Source organism: Scyliorhinus canicula, chromosome 2 (genome assembly GCF_902713615.1).
Source record: "Scyliorhinus canicula chromosome 2, sScyCan1.1, whole genome shotgun sequence".
Classification (NCBI taxonomy): Eukaryota; Metazoa; Chordata; class Chondrichthyes; order Carcharhiniformes; family Scyliorhinidae; genus Scyliorhinus; species Scyliorhinus canicula.
Window position 1 is genome coordinate 130,455,712 of NC_052147.1, and position 23,306 is coordinate 130,479,017.

At 46.7% G+C, this 23,306-nt stretch overlaps 1 protein-coding gene across 13 annotated transcripts in view; it reads left to right on the forward strand.

Annotated features, from left to right (window-relative positions):
- Positions 1-23,306, forward strand: part of tra2b (transformer 2 beta homolog) — a 62,687-nt gene that overhangs the window by 20,092 nt on the left and 19,289 nt on the right. For 10 of the 13 annotated variants that reach the window (XM_038786743.1, XM_038786779.1, XM_038786788.1 and 7 more), the window contains 2 exons: positions 7,530-7,695; positions 20,347-20,462. In XM_038786743.1, the coding sequence (XP_038642671.1) occupies positions 7,530-7,695; positions 20,347-20,462 (282 nt within the window). Of the gene's footprint in view, positions 1-7,529; positions 7,696-19,437; positions 19,627-20,346; positions 20,463-23,306 lie in introns of all 13 variants that reach the window. The other 3 variants (XM_038786699.1, XM_038786705.1, XM_038786711.1) reach the window with 1 other exon arrangement.

Genomic DNA, 23,306 nt, shown 5'->3' on the forward strand with positions numbered 1-23,306 from the left:
CTGTAAAAGGGGGAGCTCCCACCCAACCGGCAATGGAACGTGCACCCAAAAGTTTTAACTCGATGGTTTAAATCCCCCATTGTAAGGGGACGTGCAGTCCATGTTGAACTAGACAACAAAAGAAGAGGGAAACAGCTACAAAAGTGAAGGCTTCGTATGCACCGGAGGGGAAAAGTAAATGGGGAAGTTGATTACAGTGCCACGGGCCATGCCACTAATTGTGGAAATTGTGACTGTAGAACTACAGAAATTGTGTCGAGAGGTCTCAGGTCTTTTCTTATCAATAGTTGAAGAGGTGTAGAAGGGACTGTTTATACTTTACATGTAGAATTGTTCTGTGGGGGTTGGTGGGACAGGTGTTGTTTACTGTTAATGTTGTTCTCGTTTGCAATTAATAAAGTTGGTTTTCGACGGGGGGGGGGGGGTCTGGTGTTCTGGAAATTTGGGGTTGTGGCCGATTAGTAAGTCAAGAAAGTGAAAGGATGGGGGGTTTATAAAGTAAGGAGTTAGGAGTATTGGGTGGTTGGGGGAAAGGGTTATTTGGATACTTGGTTGGGGGAGGAGGGGCTGGGTTTGTTTTCTGACAGTGACTGGGGACTTGTCTGGCTGTATTGGGGGATCTGGTGTCGGCCCTACATGGAGGGTTGCTGGACTGCTGATGAGGTGGGAATGGCTGACTGGTGGGGGCAAGGGGATTAGGTGCCCCTTCTCCCAATCTGGCTGGTCACGTGGAATGTAAGAGGTTTAAGTGGCCCAGTAAAGAGATCTCTGGCGTTGATGCAGCTTAAGACTTTGAAAGCTGATGTGCTGTTGCAGGAGAGCCATTTGCAGTTACAGATCGGATAAGATGATGGAAGGGCTGGGTGGGACATGTGTTTCATTTGGGATTTGGCAGTAGGGCACAGGAGCAGCGATCCTGATTAATAAGCAGGTAGCCTTTTTGGTGGGCAAGATTGTGAACTATCCGAATGGGTGATATGTAGTGGTTAATGGGTTGTTGGCATGGAGCAGATGGGGCGGTGAGCCGTGGTGATTTCTACACCCTGGGGAATAGGGTTCTTCATCTTCTCAGATCCATCAGGTATATTCCTGAATTGATTATTTTTTTTGTTGTAGGTAGATCCCTCCTGCCAGAGGTGGAGGAGTCGGATTCTTGGGGGTAGTATTTTCCGATCATGTTCTGCATTATGTTGACCTTGTGGTTTGGTCGAGCCCAGCTCAGCCCCAGCCCAATGTTATTTGATACTTCGCTCTTGGTGGATAAGAGCTTTTGCGAAAGGATTTCCCCTTCAACGTTGTGGAAGACGTTGCAGGTGTTTATTTGGGAGGGTGATTATTTCCTTCAAGGCGCACAAGGAGAAGAATGAGAAGGCGAGAGAGATGAGGTTTGAGGACACCATCTAATAATCTTTATTGTCACAAGTAGGCTTACATTAACATTGCAATGAAGTTCCTGTAAAAAGCCCCTAGTTGCCACATTCCGGTGCCTGTTCAGGTACACGGATGGAGAATTTAGAATGTTCAAATTACCTCGCAGCACGTCTTTCGGGACTTGTGGGAGGAAACCGGAGCACCCGGAGGAAACCCACGTAGACACTGGGAGAACGTGCAGACTCCACACAGACGGTGATCCAAGCCGGGAATCGAACCTGGGACCCTGCCGCTGTGAAGCAAGAGTTCCACCCACTGTGCTACTGTGCCATGTCAGGTGTTTCCTAAAGTCCTCCTTTACCGACTCCACCAACTTTTGTTGGGTTCCATTTGTGCATCGATAACCACTTCCCTGTCACCTGAATCCCCAAATACCTAAACCTATCCCTGGCGACCAGAAATGGCAACACCCCTAAATTGCCTTCCCGACCCGCCTTATTCACCGGAAACACCTCGCTTTTTCCCACATTCAACTGAAAACCCGAGAAAGCCCCGAACCTCTCTAATAAGCCCATAATTCTTCCCATACTGTCCAGCGGGTATGCAGCAGTTGGTCTGCATACAGTGATACCTGGTGACCCCTACTCCCCCTCGTAATCTCCTGCCACTCTGCTGACTCCCTAAGGGCCATCACCAAGGGCTCTATCGCCAGCGTAAACAGCAGCGGTGACAGTGGACACCCCGCGTGTCATTCCCCTGTGCAACCTGAAGCTCTGTGAACTCATCTCGTTTGTCTGTACACTTGCCACCAGTGCCAAGTACAGCAGACGCACCCACGACACAAACTTCAGCCTGAATCGAAACCTTCCCAGAACCTCTAACTTTGTTCTTCCCCATTCATAGATACCACTACCTCCGGTACCCGCGTCTCGATGGAGTCATGATCACAGTACGCCATATACTCTTGCCAGTGCCTCCAACCGCCCCTCAACTGCATTCATCACTGTCACGTGCCTGCCTCCTCATCCCCGTCCCTTTCAGACACCACATTCTCCACCTGAAACCTCAACCTCTTGCCCACCAATATCGCTACCACCGAGCCCCACTATTGAATCCCTAATGAAACACAAGACACGCCCAACCCTTCCTAAGCCTCACCTGATCCTTCACCCTCAAATGGGTCTGCTACATCATCACCACAGCAGCTTTTAAACTCTCAAGTGTGCGAAAACTCTTGCTCTCTTCACCGGTCTCCCTAATCCCCTCACATTCCACATCACCATTCTAACGGGGGGGGGGGGGTTCTCACCCTCCCGCCCCTCCTATCCATTACCTCGGGTCCACCCCATCCTCACTGTCGATTTCTCTTTTTTTTTTTCTCTCTCTCCCTCTCTCCTCACCACCACCACCACACCTTCCCAGAATCCCCCATCCACTTCCTCTTGCAAACATCTCGCAGTGTCGATCCACTCCCCCCACCATTCACACCTCACCTCCCAAGTTCATTAAAACCTGCTGGACTGGGCTTCCAACAAGCACGGCCCCTTCCCCCACCACACTCCCGTTCACCAGCCAATCTTCGTTTGCTACTGCGATGGGATCCGTCAGAGCCCACCCCCTCTCTCCTGCCTTCCTCAGTCACCCAGCCCCACGTGCCCCAAAAATAATCCACCTCCCTTATACCAAGGAACACAGAGCGCATCCATAAAAAAATACATCAAACAAACCTTCCATTTCAATAAACAGAACCCCCCATCCCCATCCCCATCAACTCCGCAAACAACTTTGCGAAATACTTGGACCCTCAACCCCCTCGGACAGGACTACAATTCAGATTTTGCCTCTTTGACCTGTCCTCCATCTTAGCCCTGAGCCATTTGTTGACCTCTGCCACCCTCCACAACTTCTCACCCATCGAGGTAAACTGGTCGCTGTGTTGCGACAATGCCTCCTCCACTCCCTTTACCCCCTCCTTTCTCCCACACCTCGACTGACATCCTCATTACTGCCGCCTTTACCGGAGCAATCGCTTCCTCCACCCACTCTTTCATCGCAGTCATCATCTTCCTCCACAGCGCCCCATGTGCTTGGCAAACAGCCTCTCTAGCTCCATCGACATCACCTCGGGTCAGAGTTTCCACCATGAGCGGAGCAGCCCTACCATCGACCCAGCCCTGCCATCGTCCTTCCCTCAGGACTCAGCCTCACTCGACGGTGGATTTTCGCTCGTACCCTTCTTTCCAGCGCCCTTCTTCTGGGTCTTTGACATTGCACACCTTCCTTACAACTTCACACACCAACTCATTCACAGACTATCCTTCTAGCAGGAGACGCCCAACATGTGACCTCCACCTAAATGTCAGCAATGGAATCTCTCTGCTGCCGCCACCATCTTTGATGGACAGTTCCTTCGCTGGTTGATAGCGGGGAGGATGTTTGAGATCTATGGCCAGCTGGTGTCTACTGAGTAGATCCTGTTGGATGAGTTAAAAGGAAATGGGAGGAGTAGTTGGGCCTGGAGTTTGAGGGAGGGGTGCGGAACGAGGCTCTATATAGAGTCGGCTCTAGCTCGTGCAATAGACTTAGCCTGATTCAATTCAAGGTGGTGCATAGGGCACACGTGACTTGGGCACCAATGTGTGGGTTTTTGCTGATGGGACAGGTATGAGCAGTGCTCTCGAGGGCCCGGCGCATCTCTCACACACGTTTTGGTCCTGTATTCAGCTCGTGAACGTCTGGGTCTCCTTCAGCACCATGTCAAGAATTCTTGGGGCTGATTTGGGAACTATGGCCTTTGGTGGCTAATTTTGGGATCCCAGAGTTAATGGAGTTGCAGACAGGGGCGAAGGTGATATTTTTGCCTTCCCTTCTTTAATAGCCTGAAGTCGACTTTTGTTTGCTTGAAAGTTTTTGGCCCAGTGCTGTGGTTATGTTAAGCAACCTAATGGAGCTTTTGTACATGAAAAAATAAAGTTTACAATGAGAGGGTTGGCTGAAAGGTTCTACCTAAGGTGGCAGCCATTTATTTTCTATTTCAGGCAGTTTGTTGTTTTCAGAGAGTTGGTTGCTGACAGATGTTATGGGGAGGGAGGGGATTGGTTGTTTTTTGGGGGCTTGGAGCGGGTGGAAGGTTTAAATATTAAGTTTTGTCCATAGATGGATGTAAAGATGGTATATTGGGAAATTGTTAATAGTTTTTGAAAAAAGGCCTACAGGATCCAGGACTTACTGAGGATTAGCTGACTGGAAGAAGGTAGAGTGTGGGGATAAAGGTGTCTATTTCAGGCTGACAGTTGGTGGCTAGTGGTCTTCCGCTGGGAGAAGGAACTGAGGGCATTGTTGCTAAGTTTGCAAATGATACAAAGATATGGGATACAAAGAGGGACAGGTAGTGTTGAGGAAGTGGGGAGGATACATAAGGACCTGGGCAGGCTGGGAGAGTGAGCAAAGAAGTGGCAGATGGAATCCACTGTGGAAACATGAGAGATTCTGCACTTGGTTAGGAAAAAGAGGCATACTCTATTTTCTAAATGGGGAAAGGGCTCGGAAATCAGAAGCACAAAGGGACTTAGGAGTCCCAGTTCAAGATTCCCTTAAGGTTAGCATGTAGGTTCAGTCGGCCGTTAGGAAGGCAAATGCAATGTTAGCATTCATGTCGAGAGGGCTAAAATACAAGAGTAGGGATGTACTGCTGAGGCTGTATAAGGCTCTGGTCAGATCCTATTTGGAATATTGAGAGCAATTTTGGGCCCCATATCTAAAGAAGGATGTGTTGACCTTTGCGGGGGTGCAGAGAAGCTTTACAAGAATGAAGGGCTTGTCATACAAGGACTCTGGGGTGGAGTTAAGGATATGGGGAGATCTGATTGAAACTTGCAGGATACGTCATGCCTGTGTAGAGTGGACGTGGAGAGGATGTTCACACTGGTTGGAAAAACTAGAATTCGAGGGCACAACCTCAGACTAATGGGACAATCCTTTAAAACAGAGATGAGGAGAAATTTCTTCAACCAGAAGGTGGTGAATCTGTTCTTGATTAATAAGGAGTTCAGGGATTATGGGAGAAGGCAGGCTCTTTAATCTCCTTTCCCCTATTTGCTGGCCTGCAATATAAATCCATTAGCACAATAGTTCCTCAATTTCATAGGATATATGGCCGAGCGACCTGCCCATGCCAGTGTTTATACTCCTCCTTTGAGGCGATGTCCAAGTCTGTGAGAATGAGGGTGGAGCTGTGTCCGAGAGTGGCAGTCTTCAGGATATCGGACCAACCAGATCTTTTAATGGCGAAGAGGGCCGACGCTCTTGCTTTTGCATCCCTAATTGCATGTCGTAGAATCCTGTTCGGCTGGCAATCGGCAGCACCACCTACAGCTGCAGACTGGCTGGCAGACCTGCCGGAGTTTCTCCACCTGGAAAAGTACACTATCCAAGGGTCAGATAAGGGCTTCTACAAAGTTTTGGGGGGGGGGGGGGGGGGGGGGGTCCATTCATCAGCCTGTCCCAAGACCTGTTCAAGGCAAGCAACAACTAGGGAGAGTGAGAGATTGGGGGGCGGTGGCGGGGGAGGAGTGGGAGAAAGACGGGGGGGGAGAGAGAGGAGTGGGAGAAAGGCGGGGGTGGGGGGAGTGGGAGAAAGGTGAGGGGGGGGAAGAGGGAGAAAAGGGAGGGGAAAGAGAAGGGATCCCAAAGAAGGCATGAAACAAAGCACAGGGGCTTATCCTCTATTGTGACCCCTAGATCTGGACTCCCCCACCATTGGAAACATTCTTTTTGAATCTACCCTGTTTAATCATGTTTGAATTTTATAAATTTCTATAAGATCCCTATTCTTCTGATCTCCAATGAATATAATCGTTTTTAAAAACTTGGAGTATAGTATCCAATTACCATTATTATTTCTCCAATTAAGGGGCAATTTAGCATGGCCAATCCACCAAATCTGCACATCTTTGGGTTGTGGGGGTGAAACCCAGGCGCAGACGGGGAGAATGTGCAAACTCCATATGGACAGTGACCCAGAGCCAGGATCGAACCTGGGACCTCAGGGTCGTGAGGCGGCAGTGCTAACCACTGTGCCACCGTGCTGCCCTCGATGGACCAAAGTTAATTGGTTCCTGTAAAAGAATAGTTTAATAGATGAGAGCACAGATTTGTTAACAGCAAATTGTATTTGACTAGCTTGGTCTCTAATGAAGTAACTTGAGAAATTTGATTAAGGTAAAGCAGTTGATGTTTTAAATACTTTCAAAGCCATTGGATAAAATACCACTTATTAGTGTAACTGAAATGCATGGGGTTAGAGGAACATGGGTGTTGTGGATACAAAATTGGCTCAAGGACAGAAAGCAAGTTATGGTGAATGTTTGCTTGTTCAGACTGAAGGGGAGTATACAATGGTGTTTCCCAGAGGTTGGTATAAAAACTATTATTCTCTGATGTACATTGATAACCTAGATTTAGGTATACAGGTGAAATTTCAAATGCCTTAACTGAAGTGATCATAATTTAAGTTGCACACTATCTGTCAGCACAACTTGAGGAAATTAATTGTTTGAAGATGGGTGGACATTTGTGTCAAAGTATGTGCAGTATTTTGATCCTATTTACGGGAATGCTGTCTTTTCAAACTATGTCACCAAAATGTTGATGCATATGATATTTTTAAAAAGTTAAACTAACCTCCTTAGCACTTGTTGACTGGGATAAAGTTGTCTTTAATCCAGGAGGTGGGGATTTTGTATGACATTCCTCATTTTGTATTTGGACTGGATTGAAGGCCAGTCTGGAACTGCCTGATCCCAGGAAAGCATGCCTCTAGTCCTTGCTGAAGTGTATGGTATACACCCCATCAGTGGTATCTCAAATGAACAGAGGCTGCTGGAAAAACTCAGCCGGCCTGAGAGATCGATCAGGAGAGAAAGAATTAATGTTTTGAGTTCATAGGCTCTTCGTCAGAGTAATATCTCAAAATGACTTTGGACAATAAATCAGAAAAAGGCAAATTGTAAAAGCTTTTTTTTTAATGTAAAAATATCTGAATATTTTTCTTCATAAAAGATTGAAGCAAAGAAAACCTTCTTGCCCCATCAACTTTCCTTCTCTGTTCAGAATAACTGCCATTTGTATCTCAAACTAACAATGCACTGATTTTCTAGGTCTGTATCCAGGAGGAGTTCTCGCAGGCGTTATTCAAGGTCTCGATCCCGTTCACGTTCTCGGCGTAGGAGATCCAGGAGCAGATCCTATAGCCCTGATTATAGGCGCCGCCGCAGCCATAGTCGATCTCCTATGTCAAATCGAAGGCGTCATATTGGCAATCGGGTATGAAGCAAATCTACATTTATTTTTGGAGTCCTATGGTCCCTTCGTATATATTTGTGTTCATGCAGGAGCTTTTTGCTCCATTCACGCTTCCTCCCATTCTTCATCTAACCTCAAATATCCTTCCATTTCCTTCTCCGTATGCTTATCTCAAATCCTCTTAAATGCTTCTATGCTGTTTGCCTCAATTACAGTGTGGTAGCGAGTTTTCCATTCCAAAAACAGAGTAAAAAGGTTTTTCCCGAATGCCCCAGTTTGATTTATTGGTGACTGTCTATTATTATGGCCTCTCGTTCTTGTATTCCGTTAGAAACAATTTAGCCTACAAATCCTTTCAAAATGAAGAACGCCCATTAGGGCTCCTCTCAGTTGTTTTATTTTCTAAGTAAGGAAGCTTCTGTCAATATTTCCTGATGGTTATAAGTTGGTTCTGTAATTTTTTTAATTTGTTCATGGGGCGTGGGTGTCACTGGCTGGACCAGCATTTATTGCCCATCCCTAAATACATTTAAGAGTTAACCACATTGCTGTGGGTCTGGAGTCACACATAGGCCTAATCGGGTAAGTGACAGATTTCCTTCCCTCAAGGACATTAGTGAAACTGATGGGTTTTTACAACAATCAACCGTTGTTTCACAATCATTAGACTTATAAATCTATATTTTTATTGAATTCAAATTTCACCATCTACCAGGAATATGGTCCTTAGAGCATTATCCTGGGCCTCTGGATTGCTCGTCCAGTGATTATGCCACTATGTCACTGCCTCCCCATATCATTCTAGTAAATCTTTATTGCTCCTTCACCAGTGCCTCTGTCCAGGCAGGACTCTCAATTTCTATACAAATTTAACATGAGCCTTCTGATTTTCAATTTTGTCCCTCTTGAAATGAACGGCAGTGCTTTCTTTGCTGTTTTACGACCATATTAACCTGCATTGCTACTTTTAATGTGTGTTGAACCCTCGGGTTTTAAAAAAATTCTTTCACAGAATGTGTTCTTTGCTGGCTGTGCCAACATTTGTTGCCTGTTCCTACTTGTCCTTGAGAAGGTGGTGGTGAGCACTGCCTTGAACTGTTTACAGTCCATGCCTCTGTTCCTCCACCACATTTGGGCACTTATTTTTCTCGGAAATGGTGACCTATTCCAAAATCTATCAACTCTGTTTGTCTATATTGAAGTTCATTTGATAATTGCATACACATTCTGCAAGTTATTTCAACGTCGTCTGTATTTTGTTGCAGTTCTGTTTGAACTACACCCCCGCAATTGGATATCATCTGCAAAAAATTTAAATTGTACTTTGATTCCCAAGTCCATATTGTTTATGTAAATGGTGCACAGTATTCCACAAGGGCCGTTGCCACTTCCCACCTTTTGCGAGTCTGAATAACTATCTTTTAACCGTGACTGTTCATTTTGTCGCTAACTTACAGCCTATTCTGGTACTTTTCTGAATACCTTATTCTGACTGTAGTCATGACTACTATGTGATACCACATCAAAAGCTATTGAAAATTCAAATACATTACATCTATATAATCTTTATTGTCACAAGTAGACTTGCGCTAACACTGCAATGAAGTTACTGTGAAAAGCCCCAAGTCGCTGGCATTTTGGCGTCTGTTCGAGTACACTGGAGAATTTAGAATGTCCAAATTACCTAACAGCATTAAACTTGTGGGAGGACTTCATTACCTTTATCTACTTTCTGTTTCTTTGAAGAATTCAGTAAGGTTCATCAAAGAACTTCACTTTTGGAATCGGTGCTGACTTTTTAAAAATAAATTTTAAGTATCCAATGCTTTTTTTTTCCAATTAGGGGATAATTTAGTGTGGCCAATCCACCTACCCTGCACATCTTTGGGTTGTGGAGGTGAGACCCACACGGACACTGGGTGAATGTGCAAACTCCACCTGAGCAGTGACCCAGGGCTGGGAGCAAACCCGGGTCCTCAGTGCCGTGTGGCAACAATGTGTGCTGACTATCTTTAGCCTCCAGATGATTTGAGTAAGAATGACATTGTTCCTACCATTGATGTTCAGCTGATCTGCCTGTAGTTCCCTGTATTTGTTTAACCTCATTTAAAAAAAAATTAGGAATCAAATTAATGGCCCTTTGGTCCTCTGGCATTATTATTTTGTTTAACAGATTATTCCATGTATGGAATAGTGCCTCCTCTATCTCCTTATGTGCATGGATGCAAATGAATAGTCAGGTCTAGAGGTGACAAAGTGAATGAGTTTCAGCAGCAGATTGTCCAACTTCCTCAGCTAATGTAATAGAGGTGGGAAACAAATGGTTTTGGTGATGGCACAGATATGTGGTTGATAGCTCATCTTGGGATCAAATATAACACCATTGTTGTAAACAGTCTCGTTTAGTTTTATTCTGTTGGCAGGGAATGGGGCAGGGATTCAAGATGATGGCTCAGTCATCCTAGTATTTAATTAGAAGAACTGCCTCCTCATCCAGTACTGATGCTGATAAGCAGCCAGATAATTTAGCAACATTGGAGGAGTTGAGCAAGAGAGGTGGTGATGAGGTAGAGGTATTGACATCGTACATGTGGAAGCTAACACTTTTTTTTGAATTATGTTGCTGATGTCGTCATTTGCAGCCCGAAAAATAGGGGTCAAGGACAAATCCATGGACACCAGAGGTAATGCTGCAGGAAGGATAAAATAAACGATTGCAAGTGATACTGTCTGGTGGCCATTAGGTAGATACGGTGGGAGTAGTCCCGCCCAGCTGAATGGCAGTGATGAGGTTTGGAGGATGGTGTGGTCAGCTATTTGCTGACTGATTCAAACGGGTGAAGAAGGGTTGTTTGTCAATGCTAATAGTTAAATATTTGTGACTTCCAGTGGCGGCTATGTAGGAGTAAGTCACACATTTGATAGCTCTGGCTCGCGTTGCACGTTTGGACCTTTCCCCCCGTTTTTCTACTGGACTTGAACTGTAAAACTGAAGACAGAGGCAATTGTGTACTGAGTTCCCACACCGGTGCATGGAGAGAAGGACCAGAACTGCTCGTAAAGGCAGAAACAGAAAGACCGAGAAGCTTGGGCTGAAGCTGCAGCAGGAGACCGCATGGCGGAGGACCAGATCTCTGGTTTGTCGACCCAGCAATCAACGGAGCAGCTGATGCAAGTTATTCAGAAGGCTTTGCTAAGCAGTAACGGGACTCCTTGGACCCTATAAAAGGGTCGATTGAGCGGCTGGAGCTTAGATTGGACGCCCAAGATCGGGCGATCCAGAAGGTGGAGAAGGCGCTGGCTGAGCAGGAGGAACATCAAACTGCGGTGGAGTTGGAGGTGGGGACGCTCAGACACCAGCAGAAGAAGCTCCTGGAGAAGGTGGAGGACCTAGAGAATAGGTCCTGCTGGCAGAACTTGAGAATCATTGGGCTCCCGGAGGGGTCCGAAGGAGCGCACGCTGGGGCGTACATCGCAGATACGTTTGAGAAGCTGCTGGGGGTGGGGCATTCTCCCGACTTTGGAGGTGGACAGGGCTCACAGAGCACTCGTGAGGAAGCTGCCAACGGGAGACCCCCCCGAGGGCAATGGTGGTGAGATTCCACAGGTACTTGGATAAGGAGCGCATTCTACAGTGGGCCAAGCAGATATGGAGCTGTAAGTGGGACAACAGTATCCTGCGGGTCTACCAGGACCTGAGTGTAGAGGTGGCCAGGAGAAGAGCAGGCTTCAACCAGATTGGGTCCATCCTTTTTAAGAAAAAGGTGAAGTTTGGGCTGCTGTATCTGGCCTGTCTCTGGGTCACGTACGAGGAACAGCACTTTTACTTCGGGTCACCTGAGGACGTGCTGGACTTGGTGAAAAGGAAAGGACTGGTGGTGGACTGAGAACTTTTGCTGCAATGCTCATGTTTTTTTTTTCTTTTTGTTTCTCCGTCCCAAAGTTTCTCTTTTTCGTTCTGTATTGATTTGGGAGCAGTGGCAGAGTTGAGTGCATTAAGGTTTTCATTTGCACTGTTGGGGGATGGAGGTGTGCTTGTTTAAATTTTGGTGCCTTTTTATTGTGCAATTGTGTGGGGATTGTTTGATGTTAGAGAATGTTTGTATGAGCGGCGCGGGAGGGAGTGGAGGGAACAATAGGTGGGAGAAAATCTGGCGCTCGGGGTGGGGGGGCCACCCAGCTAGCTGGGTGGGCTAGCTCACTGAAGCGCAGTGGGGGGTGTGCATATGTTTGGTTTATCAAAGGGGTTGGGTTACAGTGTTGTTACTGGAGATTGGGGGGGGGGGGGGGATGTTTTGCAGACGAGGGAGGGACTTGGGCCATGGGACAGAGAGGAGGTTGGGGGCGAAGGCTGCCTGGGGGGCGGGCCGGTGGAGGCACGGAGCGTGGGCTGGAGGCAGGCCCAAAAAAAGGGATGGCTGATCAGCGGGGGGGGGGGGGGGGGGGGGGGGCAAATGAGCCCCCCCCCCCCCCCCCCCCCCCAATTAGGCTGATCACCTGGAATGTTAGAGGGTTAAGTGGGCCGGTCAAGAGGGCACGTATTCGCGCATCTTGGGGGATTGAAGGCGGACGTGGTAATGTTGCAGGAGACGCACCTTACAGTAACTGACCAGATTAGACTGAGGAAAGGCTGGGTCAGTCAGGTCTTTCACTTGGGACTGGATTCAAAGACTAGAGGGATCGCGATCCTGATCAATAAGTGGGTGGTGTTTGAGGCGGGTCGAATAGTTTCGGATGTGGGAGGTCGGTACATTATGGTCAGTGGGAAACTGGAGGTGATGCAGGTGATATTAGTAAATGTGTATGTGCCAAATTGGGATGATGTGGAGTTTATAAAGAGGATGGTGGGGAAGATACCGGACCTGGACTCTCACAGATTGGTCATGGGATGGGGCTTCAACACAGTTATTGACCCTGGCTTGGGCCCTGGCTCGAAAACGGGCAGGGTGCCATCAATGGCAAAGGAACAAAAAGGTTCATGGAACAGATTTGGGGAGGGGGGGGGGGGGGGTTTGACCCATGGAGATTTGGGCAGCCACGGGTGAAGGAGTTCTCCTTCTATTCACACGTGCATAAAGTGGCTGGTTTAGCTCACTGGGCTAAATCACTGGCTTTTAAAGCAGGCCAGCAGCAATGTTCGATTCCCGTACCAGCCTCCCCAGACAGGTGCCGGAATGTGGTGACTAGGGGCTTTTCACAGTAACTTCATTTGAAGCCTACTTGTGACAATAAGCGATTTTCATTTATTTCATTTTTCAAGTGTACTCTCGGATCCATTTCTTCATTTTTGAGCAGGGGCTTGCTGGCTGGGATGGTGGACACGGTTTCTTGGCAGTCACAATCTCAGACCATGCTCCGCACTGGGTTGACCTGTAGGTTAGTAAAGACAGTAACCAGCGCCCGCACTGGAGGTTAGATGTGGGACTTTTGGCTGACGGAGGGGTGTGTGAGCAGCTGAGAAAATGTATTTAGAACTACCTGCAGGTCAACGACGGGGGGGGAAATATAAGCAGTGAAAATCTGGGAAGGACTGGGGGCGGTGGAGCAGCTGAGAAAGGCGAGGAGGGTGATCTGTGAGTATGGAGAGAAGGCCAGCAGAATACTTGCACAACAGCTCAGAAAGAGGGAGGGAGATAGGGAAAGTAAATGACGGAGATGGGAACCTGGTTGGAGATTCAGCAGGGGGTGAATAAGGTGCTTAGGGATTTCTACAGTGAGCTGTATAGGTCGGACCCCCTGCGGGGCTGGAGGGGATGAGGCATTTCTTGGGGGAAGCTGAATTTCTTACGGTGGACGGGGAGCTGGTAGAAGGGCTGGGGGCCCCGATCGGGCTGGAAGAGATAGTGGATGGTCTGAAGACCATGCAGTCTGGTAAAGCCCTGGGGCCGGACGGGTGTCCAGTGGAGTTTTATAAAACGTTCTCTGGGATATTGGGGCCGGTGTTGATGAGGATGTTCAATGAGGCAAGGGAAAGAGGGATGCTGCCCCCGACGATGTCACAGGCCACAATTTCACTGATTCTGAAGCGGGACACAAATGGGTCTTTTAGTGGATGACAAACTGCTGGCCAAAATTTTGTCCTCCAGGATTGTGTTCCAGACGTTATTGGGGAGGACCAGACAGGGTTTGTTAAGGGTAGGCAGTTGGTGGCCAATGTAAGAAGGTTGTTAAATGTGATCGTGATGCCCCCGGAAGGTCGGCAGGTGGAGGTAGTGCTCGCAATGGATGCAGAAAAGGCTTTTGATCAGGTAGAATGGGATATTCTGTGGGAGGTACTGGGATGGTTCGGATTCGGGCAGGGCTTTATTGACTGGGTCAGGCTCCTGTGGCAAGTGTACGGACGACTAGGACAACATTGGACTATTTTAGACTGCATCGGGGGACGAGACGGGTGCCCCCTCTCCCCACTGTTGTTCGCACTAGCAATAGAGCCGTTGGTAATTGCTCTGAGAGCCACAAGGGGCTGGTTCGGGGAGGGGGTGGCACATAGTGTCGCTCTATGCAGACAACCTGCTTCTGTGTGTATTGGACCCATTGGAGGGGATGGAATAAATCATGAGGATTCATGGGTAATTTAGCTGATTTTCGGGATATACGCTAAATATGGGGGAAAATGAAATGTTTGCGGTCCAGGCGAGGGGACAGGAGAGGCGATTGGGGGAGCTGTAATTTAGATGAGTAGGGGGAAGCTTTAGGTACCTAGGCATTCAAGTGGCACGGGAACGGCTGGGTAAATTAAATCTGGCCCGGCTAGTAGACCAAATGAAGGACGATTTTCGGAGATGGGACACGCTCCCATTGTCATTCGCTGGGAGGGTGCAGATGGTGAAGACGATGGTCCTCCCGAGATTCCTGTTCGTGTTTCAATGTTTCTCCATCTTTATTCCGCGGTCCTTTTTTAAACTGGTCAACAAAGTGATCTCTGGCTTTGTTTGGGCGGACAAGACCCCGCGGATAAGGAAGGTAATGCTTGAGTGGAGTCGGGGAGAGTATGGGCTGGCACTGCCAAATTTTAGTAACTATTACTGGGTGGCGAATATATCCATGATCAGGAAATGGGTGATGGGGGAGGAGTCGGCATGGGAATGTATGGAGGTGGCTTCATGCAAGGGCACCAGTTGGTAACTGCGCCTCTGTCGTTCCCACCAGCACGGTACTCCACCAGTCCTGTATTGGTGGCGGCCCTGAGAGTCGGGACAATGGAGGACACATGTGGGAGCAGAGGGATCATCGGTCTGGTCCTCCATCTGTAATAATCACCGGTTTGCCCCGGGAAGTATGGATGGGGGGGGGGGGGGGGGGGGTTCCGGATTGAGAGGATGGGGGATATGTTTATAGGAGGGAGCTTTCTGAGTATGAGGGAGCTGGAGCAGAAGTGTGGGTTGATGAGGGGGAACAAATTTGGGTATCTGCAGGTCCGGGACTTCGTTCGTAAACAGGTGTCAGCCTTCCCGCTCCTACCGCTAAGGGGGATTCAGGACAGGGTAGTTTCCAGAGGGTGGGTATGATAATTCTAAATTTTTGCAGTCGAACACCAGATAACTTCAAAGAGCCTTTTTATTTACCGCGGGGCTGCAGCACAAGTGTAACTGAGTTACAGCAAGTGAAAAAGCAAATGTTTCTAAGTTACAGTTGACTATATATTCTTACAAAACCCCTCAAGCCTTTCAATCATTAGTCATACAATTAGCTCATTACGCCCCTCCTTCATGTCATTATTTTTTCCCATCATTAATAATAGTTAGTTCACATGTTTCATAGTATAGCAAGATTTTATCGACAGTCCTGAGGAGTGTAGTTCTCACAAACAGTTACAGTCTCCCATGAATGGTTCACAGGCTTTCCAGACAGCCAAGGTCGTGATAACGCTTTTTCACAGAAGCTATTCATTTCACAATGCACGTATACAAACTTGACATTCCATTTCCCATTAAGCTCTGATTTTTAACTTGACCAAACTCTCATTCCATTTCCCATTAAGCTCTGATTTTTAACTTGACCAAACTCTCATTCCATTTCCCATTAAGCTCTGATTCTAACTTGAGCCAACTCTCAGGTAGAAGAGAGCGTCTCGGATATTTATAAGGAACTTACGGGGTCAGAGGAAACACAGACTGAGGAGCTGAAGCGCAAGTGGGAGGAGGAGCTGGGAGGAGAGATAGAGGATGGTCTATGGGCGGACGCGTTGTGCAGACTTAACGTGTCCGCAACATGTGCCAAGCTCAGCCTGATACAATTCAAGGTCATTCATTGGGCTCACATGACAGTGGCCCGGAGGAGCAGATTCTTTGGGGTGGAAGACGGGTGCGCAAAATGTGTGGGGGGACAGCGAACTATGTCCACATTCTGGGCAGTCCAAAGCTTGGGGGATTTTGGCAGGGGTTTGCAGATGTCATGTCCACGGTGTTAAAAACGAGGGTGGCACTGAGTCCAGAGGTGGCAATTTTTGGGGTGTCAGAAGACCTGGAAATCGAGGAGGAGAAAGAGGCAGACGTTCTGGCCTTTGCTTCCCTGGTAGCCTGGAGACGGATACGATTAGCTTGGAGGGACTCAAAGTCCCCAAAGTCGGAGACCTGGCTATCGGACATGGCTAGCTTCCTTTGTTTGGAGAAAATCAAGTTCGCCTTGAGAGGGTCACTGCTAGGGTTCACCCGGAGGTGCAACCATTCGTCGACTTCTTCGCGGAAAATTAATCGTCAGCAGACTGGGGGGGGGGGGTGTAGTTTAGCTTAGGGTAGGGGGTTAATAAAGGTGGGGACCTGTAAGGGAGGGAGACGGCTTTTGCACTATGTTTATAGTTTCATGTACATTGTTTTTTTAAAATTTAGATTACCCAATTATTTTCTCCAATTTAAGGGGCAATTTAGTGTGGCCAATCCACCTACCCTGCACATTTTTGGGTTGTGGGGGCAAAACCCATGCAGACACTGGGAGAATGTGCAAACTCCACACGGACAGTGACCCAGAGCCGGGATCGAACCTGGGACCTCAGCGCCACGAGGCCATCGTGCTGCCTTTTCATGTACATTATTTATTGTGTTGTTGTTATAGTACCAAAAATACCTCCATAAAATGTTTATTTTTTTTAAAATAGTCATGTGCGACTTTGATCAGAACTGTTTTGCTGTGTGGGACAGAAACCTCAGTGGAATGACTGAAACTCTGTTTTATGGAAGGATGGGCACAGATTTTGGAGGCTGCAAAAAGTTTCAACGGCTTTGGAGTGGAAAGGGAGCTTTGAGATGAGATTTGAGGGTTTGCAAGGTCGGGCAGCTTTGTGGATATGTCTGCATAAGAACAGATTGCATTTTAAAGGTAGATGTAAATGAAGACCTCTTTGGGATGTCATGGGAATGCTATATAGAGACAAATTAGTTTCATAAGGTTCTAGCTGCATGCTAGAGTAACAGTTAATTAGCTTTTTGACCTTGCGAATTTTGGGTTTACTTGTAATATTTTATGTAAAAATTTTATTACTTTGTTGCTCATTCTGTACAGTTAGTTCAAAAAGTCAGTGGGTTTCCAGGGAAACGGGAATTTATTATATATCGATCATTAAATCCCCCATTCGCTTTCCTGTTCCTCTTAATTAATGGGAAAGTGCTGTTGCTGTAAATTGGGTGCAACAGATATATTCTAGGGATGTTTAGTGGGTGGCTGGGAAGTGTTTAGCTTTTTGGAGGGAGCAAATGCCCTGAAGCTGGTGACGGTGTTCCCGTTAGCATCATTGTTCCTCCACAGCTGTAACCTGTTATAAACATCCAAATAGTATTCAGCTATTACAGTTCCGAAGTACATGGTTAATTCTAAATTGTTTATAGCTTGTCTTGTGGTTGTGTAAGGCCCTGTACAAACCATAAGTCTTTAATTCTTTTGTTGATGCTGCTAACTGTTTTCATGCTCAATTTATCTGCTTTTAAAATTTACTTACGATGAGGACCAACTCTGAATTGAATTCTCATGGTCATGGTCCCAAGGTTTATGGTCCAAATGTTTAGTTACTTTAAATTAGCTTTGGGCCAGTTTCTTGAGAGGATTTGTTAAATTTCAGATATACCTGTTGAGGTACCTTTTGCAATGTTATCTATTGGTCTTTGTACTTCAGCTTGCAGCCAGTTACTGTTGCATGGCAAGACCTTTTAATAGTGGGTATGGCCACCGTAGGTTGGTTGGCCGAACTGTTCAGTCAGGTTCTAGTCCTGTTGCAGAACTTGAGTGCAACAATCTAGGCTGACACTCCAATGCAGTACTGAGGGAGTGCTGCACTCAGAGCTGCCATCTTTCAGGTGAGATATTAAACCGAGGTCCCGTCCGCCTCTGGTGAGTCTAAAAGATTCTATGGCCATATTTAAAAGAGCAAGGGAGTCATTCCTGGTGTCTTGGCCACTATTTATCCCTACGTCGCTATCACAAAATTGCGGAGTATCTGTTGATTATCACTTTGCTGTTTGTGGGAGCTTGTAGAGCACAAATTTCCTATATTACAATAACGGTGGTGACACTTCAAAAGTATTTAATTGAATGAAATTTACTTTGGACATCCAATAGTAGCGAAAAGCAGTATTTCAATGTAAGTCTTCAGGGCGGCATGGTGGCGCAGTGGTTAGCATTGCTGCCTACAGCGCTGAGGACCCGGGTTCGATCCCAGCCCCGGTCACTGGAGTTTGCACATTCTCCCTGTGTCTGTGTGGGTTTCACCCCACAACCCAAAGATATGCAGGTTAGGTGGATTGGCCATGCTAAATTGCCCCTTAATTGGGAAACAAAAATAATAGGGTCCATTTTTTTCAAAAATTTAAATGAATGTAAGTCGTCTTTTATTCTGGATGTACAACACTCTGCTCCAACAAGAAACATCCGACGATCAATTGGACAATATTCGCTCTAAATTTTGTTTTGATGTGGCCTGTCTATTTCAGTGCAAAGTAGTGTTAAACATTTTGAGTGACTGCGCTCACATGGTATTTGTAGGGAATAAATTTTGAGCAGCCTATGCGGTACCTGCCGGGTTGCTGCACGGCTGTGCCTGCTCCCGGAAGCTTAACGGGAAAACCAAGTGGAGATGGGTCACGTGGGTGGGTGGTGAGGAGTTGAAATCCTTGGGCGACAAATTTATTTGACTCAATTGAGCTTGAAAGGTGTCCATAGGGTCAGATTTTACACAAACAATACTGTGGATACTGGAAATCTGGAATAAAGAAGATAAATGGTGGAAGTACTTGGGTCAGGTATTATTTAGAGAAAGCCATACTGGGTGGTTGATCTATTGTCAGATGAGCTCTGATGAAAGGTCTTGGGGCTGAAACCTTAATGGTTTCTGTCCACACAGTTTGCCCTTCTGCTAAGACCCCAGATTTGGTCATAGAATTTACAGTGCTGCAGGAGGCCATTTGGCCCATCAAGTCTGCAACGGCCCTCTTTCTTAGCACCCTACTTAAGCCCATGCCTCCACTCTATCCCAGTAACCCCACCTAACCTTTTGGACACTAAGGGGCAATTTAGTATGGCCAATCCACCTAACTTGCAAATATTTGGACTGCTGAGGATTCACACTCCATATGGCCACACTCCTTTAGGACGTTTCACTCTATAGGTAGTACCTCCGTTGAGCCCAGATTTAATGTTGGTGTGTAGCAGTTAGTTTTGAATATTGATAAAATTATGGTATGCAAGCATCATTAGATCCAAAATGAGTCCTGGAAAATATGAAAATTTGCCTCTTAGAGCTTTGCTTTACTAATTCAGTGTGTATTCTCTGTGCAGGCTAACCCAGACCCTAACACCTGTCTGGGTGTGTTTGGTCTAAGTCTGTATACCACTGAACGAGATCTGCGAGAGGTCTTTTCGAGATACGGTCCGCTTGCAGGGGTTAATGTCGTGTATGATCAACAGTCAAATCGTTCCAGAGGCTTTTCTTTTGTCTACTTTGAGAATGTAGACGATGCTAAAGAGGTAAGCGTGTAAAAGAGGGCTTCTTGAAAATTTTCATTACCAACCCATAATTTGTATAAGACACCAATTGGGCCTCATCTGGAATGCTGGGTCCGGTTCTGGGTGTGACACTTTGAGGATGTGAAGGCATTGCAGAGATTACAGAGGAGATTGACAAGCATGATTCCAGCGATAAACAACTGTAACCTATGAGAATAGATTGAAACGGTTGGTTCTGTTTACCTTGGAGAAAAGACTGAGAGGAGATTTGATAGAGATATTCAAAATCCTGAGCGGTATGGCCAGAGTAAATTGTGAGAAATTGCTCCCTCTCGGGAGTACATCAAGTACTAGAGGGCACTGATTCAAAATAATGGGCAAAAGCAGGAGGAGTATGTGAGGAAAGAAACTTTCATCCTGAGGGTGGTTGAAGCCTGGATGGAATTTTGAGGGTGGAGGAGGCAGGTCCGATGGAGTTATTCAGAGGGGAATTGGATTGCTATTTGAAAAAGGATACGCAAAGTTATGGGGACAAGGCAGGGGAGTGGGACTTGGTAGAATTCTCTTTCAGAGAACTAGTGCAGATTTGATGGGCCTCCAAGAATGGTTTCTTTCTGCACTGTAAGTAGTAAGGATTCTGGGATTCTGTACATGGGGCAGTGAATTTTTGAGTATTATTAAATTTCTGTTCCATCACATAACCAGAGCAAAAGCTTGATTTTCAATTGATCCTTTTGGCAGGCTAAAGAACGTGCCAATGGAATGGAATTGGATGGGCGTAGAATTCGTGTGGATTTCTCTATTACTAAAAGAGCCCACACACCAACTCCTGGAATCTACATGGGCAGACCGACCTAGTAAGTTGATTTTATTTGGAGGCTGCACGGTGGTGCAGTGGTTAGCACTGCTGCTTCACAGCACTGAGGGCAGAGGTTCAATCCTGGTCCCGGGTCATTGTCCGTAAGTAGTTTGCACATTCTCCCCGTGTCTGCATGGGGTCACCCCCACAACCCAAAGATGTGCAGTGTAGGTGTTAAGAGGCTAAGTTGCCTCTTAATGGAAAAAAAAAGGAATTTGGTGCTTGATTTTTTTAAAAAGAGAAAACGTTTTTAGAAGTTTATTTGATTTGACACTTGCCAGAGAGGACAAGATTAGAAATCGGTGCACCTGTTGGTCCGAATAAAATAATTCAGTTAATTATCATAATGCAATTAGATGAATGTAAAGGATATTAATCATATCTGTACAAATTCTTCAAATAAATGATATAAATATGCACAGGCAGAAAATAATGACATGACAATAAGCGATTATTATTTGTGAAGATTGTTTGTGTAGTACAAGAGTGGTAGTAATTTAACTCTTGTTATGCATGGAGTATGATTTTAGCTTTCCACACAGCTGGAAACCTGTCTTGCTACTATTTTCAACTTTCCAGTGCACAAAAGTGTCACGAGTTAACTCTTCGATGTCTGTCTCTGGAGCTGTGGCATGACCCAGCGTTTGTCTCAATTCACGTGACAAGCCTCTGTTCCACCACCCTGTGGTATTCTTTAGTTGTACAGGCATTCCTCACTTAGCCTTGATTCAGTCAACATTTTTATTATAATAATCTTTACTGTCACAAGTAGGCTTACATTAACACTGCAATGAAGTTACTGTGAAAAGCTCCTAGTCGCCACATTCCAGCACCTGTTCAGGTACACTGAGGGAGAATTCAGAATGTCCAATTCACCTAACAGCAAGTCATTCAGGACTCGTGGGAGGAAGCCGGAGCATCCGGAGGAAACCCACGCAAACAGGAAGAATGGGCAGAACATTGCTGGCGAAAAGGGAACATGTGTCTCTTTAACATTGTGACATTTGCTGTTATTTTGTTTGCCATTGGACCCCACAAGAGAATTTGAATATAGACATCGGCCTCACTCTTTATTGAATTCAGCGGTCGCAGAATTTAAAGCACAGTATTTAAATCAGTGTCATCGGTGAATAACTGATTTTAATTTTTTTTCTTTAGTCTGTAAGTAAGGAAAAAGAACTTTCTCCAGAACATACAGAGGACCTGATAGGGATAGACACACAGGCAGCGATCCAACAATAAAACTCACCCAAACTGTCGACAACCAAATAACAACTTCAACTCACTTTCCTTTTTTTAAAAAAAAACATTTTATTAAGGTATTTATAAATTTTTAACAATTTCAAGAGGAACACCTCCGGGCGAACCCTAACGTCTATCCTCTCAGGGTGAACTTGATCTTCTCGAGCCTGAGAATCCCGGCAATGTCACTAACCCAAATCCCTGATTTCAGGGGTTCGGAATCCCTCCATGCCAATGAGATCTGTCTCCGAGCTCCCAGGGAGGCAAAGGCTACAACATCGCCCCCCCCCCCCCCCCCCCCCCCCCCCCCCCCCCCCCGGACTCCTGGGTCTTCCGGCATCCTGAATATCGCCACCTTTGGACTCAGGACCACCCGTACCGTCAATACCGTGGACATGACATCGGCAAATCCTTGCCAGGATTCCCTAAGCTTCAGATATGCTGAAAACATGTGGACACCGACCACAACTATCCTCCACACCTTCGAAGAACCTGCTCATACAAGGCACAGACATGTGCGCCCTGTGGACCACCTTGAATTGTATCAGGCTAAGCCTGGCACACGACAAGGACGCGTTAACACTACTCGGTGCATCCCCCCACAATCCCGCCTTTAATTCCTTGCCCAACTCTTCCTCCCATTTTCGCTTTACGTCCCCTATCGGGGATCCCTCCCATTCCATGAGCTCTTTATAAATTTCCGAACCCTTCCCCTCCCCCACTCCCATTTTTGACCCCACCTTGTCCTGTATCCCCTGGGGCGGTAGGAGCAGAAAGGTCAAAAGCTGCCTCTGCAAAGTCCCTCACCTGTAGATACTGGAACCCATTCCCACCTGGCAGCCCAACCCATTCCCAGCTTGCTGCCACCTCCGAAACCCCCCATCTAGCTCCCTGGCACAAACCGGTGATTGCCACAATTAGAGCCCATAACTACACTCCCTCCACTCCCATGTGCTTCTGCCACTGTCCCCACACCCTCAAAGCCGGCACCACCTTTACGAACCCAGAGATCACCAGGTTCACCCCTCTTTAAAAAACCTTTGTGATTAAAAATAGGCAGGCACTGAAATACAAACAAACATCTTGGGGTAAACATCATCTTTACCATCTGTGCACCCACCCTACATATCCCGCCTTCGAAAGTTCTCCTTCATCTGCTCCCTTAACCGAGCCAAAATTCAACTTGTGTAGCTGCTCCCACTCTCGCGCCACCTGGATTCCCAAATACCGAAAACTTGCTCCCACCACCTTGAAAGGCATCCCTTCCAATCTCCTCGCCTGAATCACAAAGACCTCTCTTTTGCCCATATTTAATTTGTACCCTGGAAACCGGCCGAATTTCCCAAGGATCCCCATAATCGCTCCAATTCCCCCCAGCGGGTCAGAAATATACAAAAGTAGGTCTTCCACATATTATCAGACCCTGTGCTCTCCCCATCCCCTGCACTATCCGCTGCCAGTCCTTTGACGCTCTCAGCGCCATTACAAGTGGCTCCATAGTCAAGGCAAACAACAGTGGGAAGAGTGGACATCCCTGCCTCAGTACCCCGGTGCAGCCTAAAATACTCAGAGCTCACTCGGCTCGTCTGCACACTAGCCA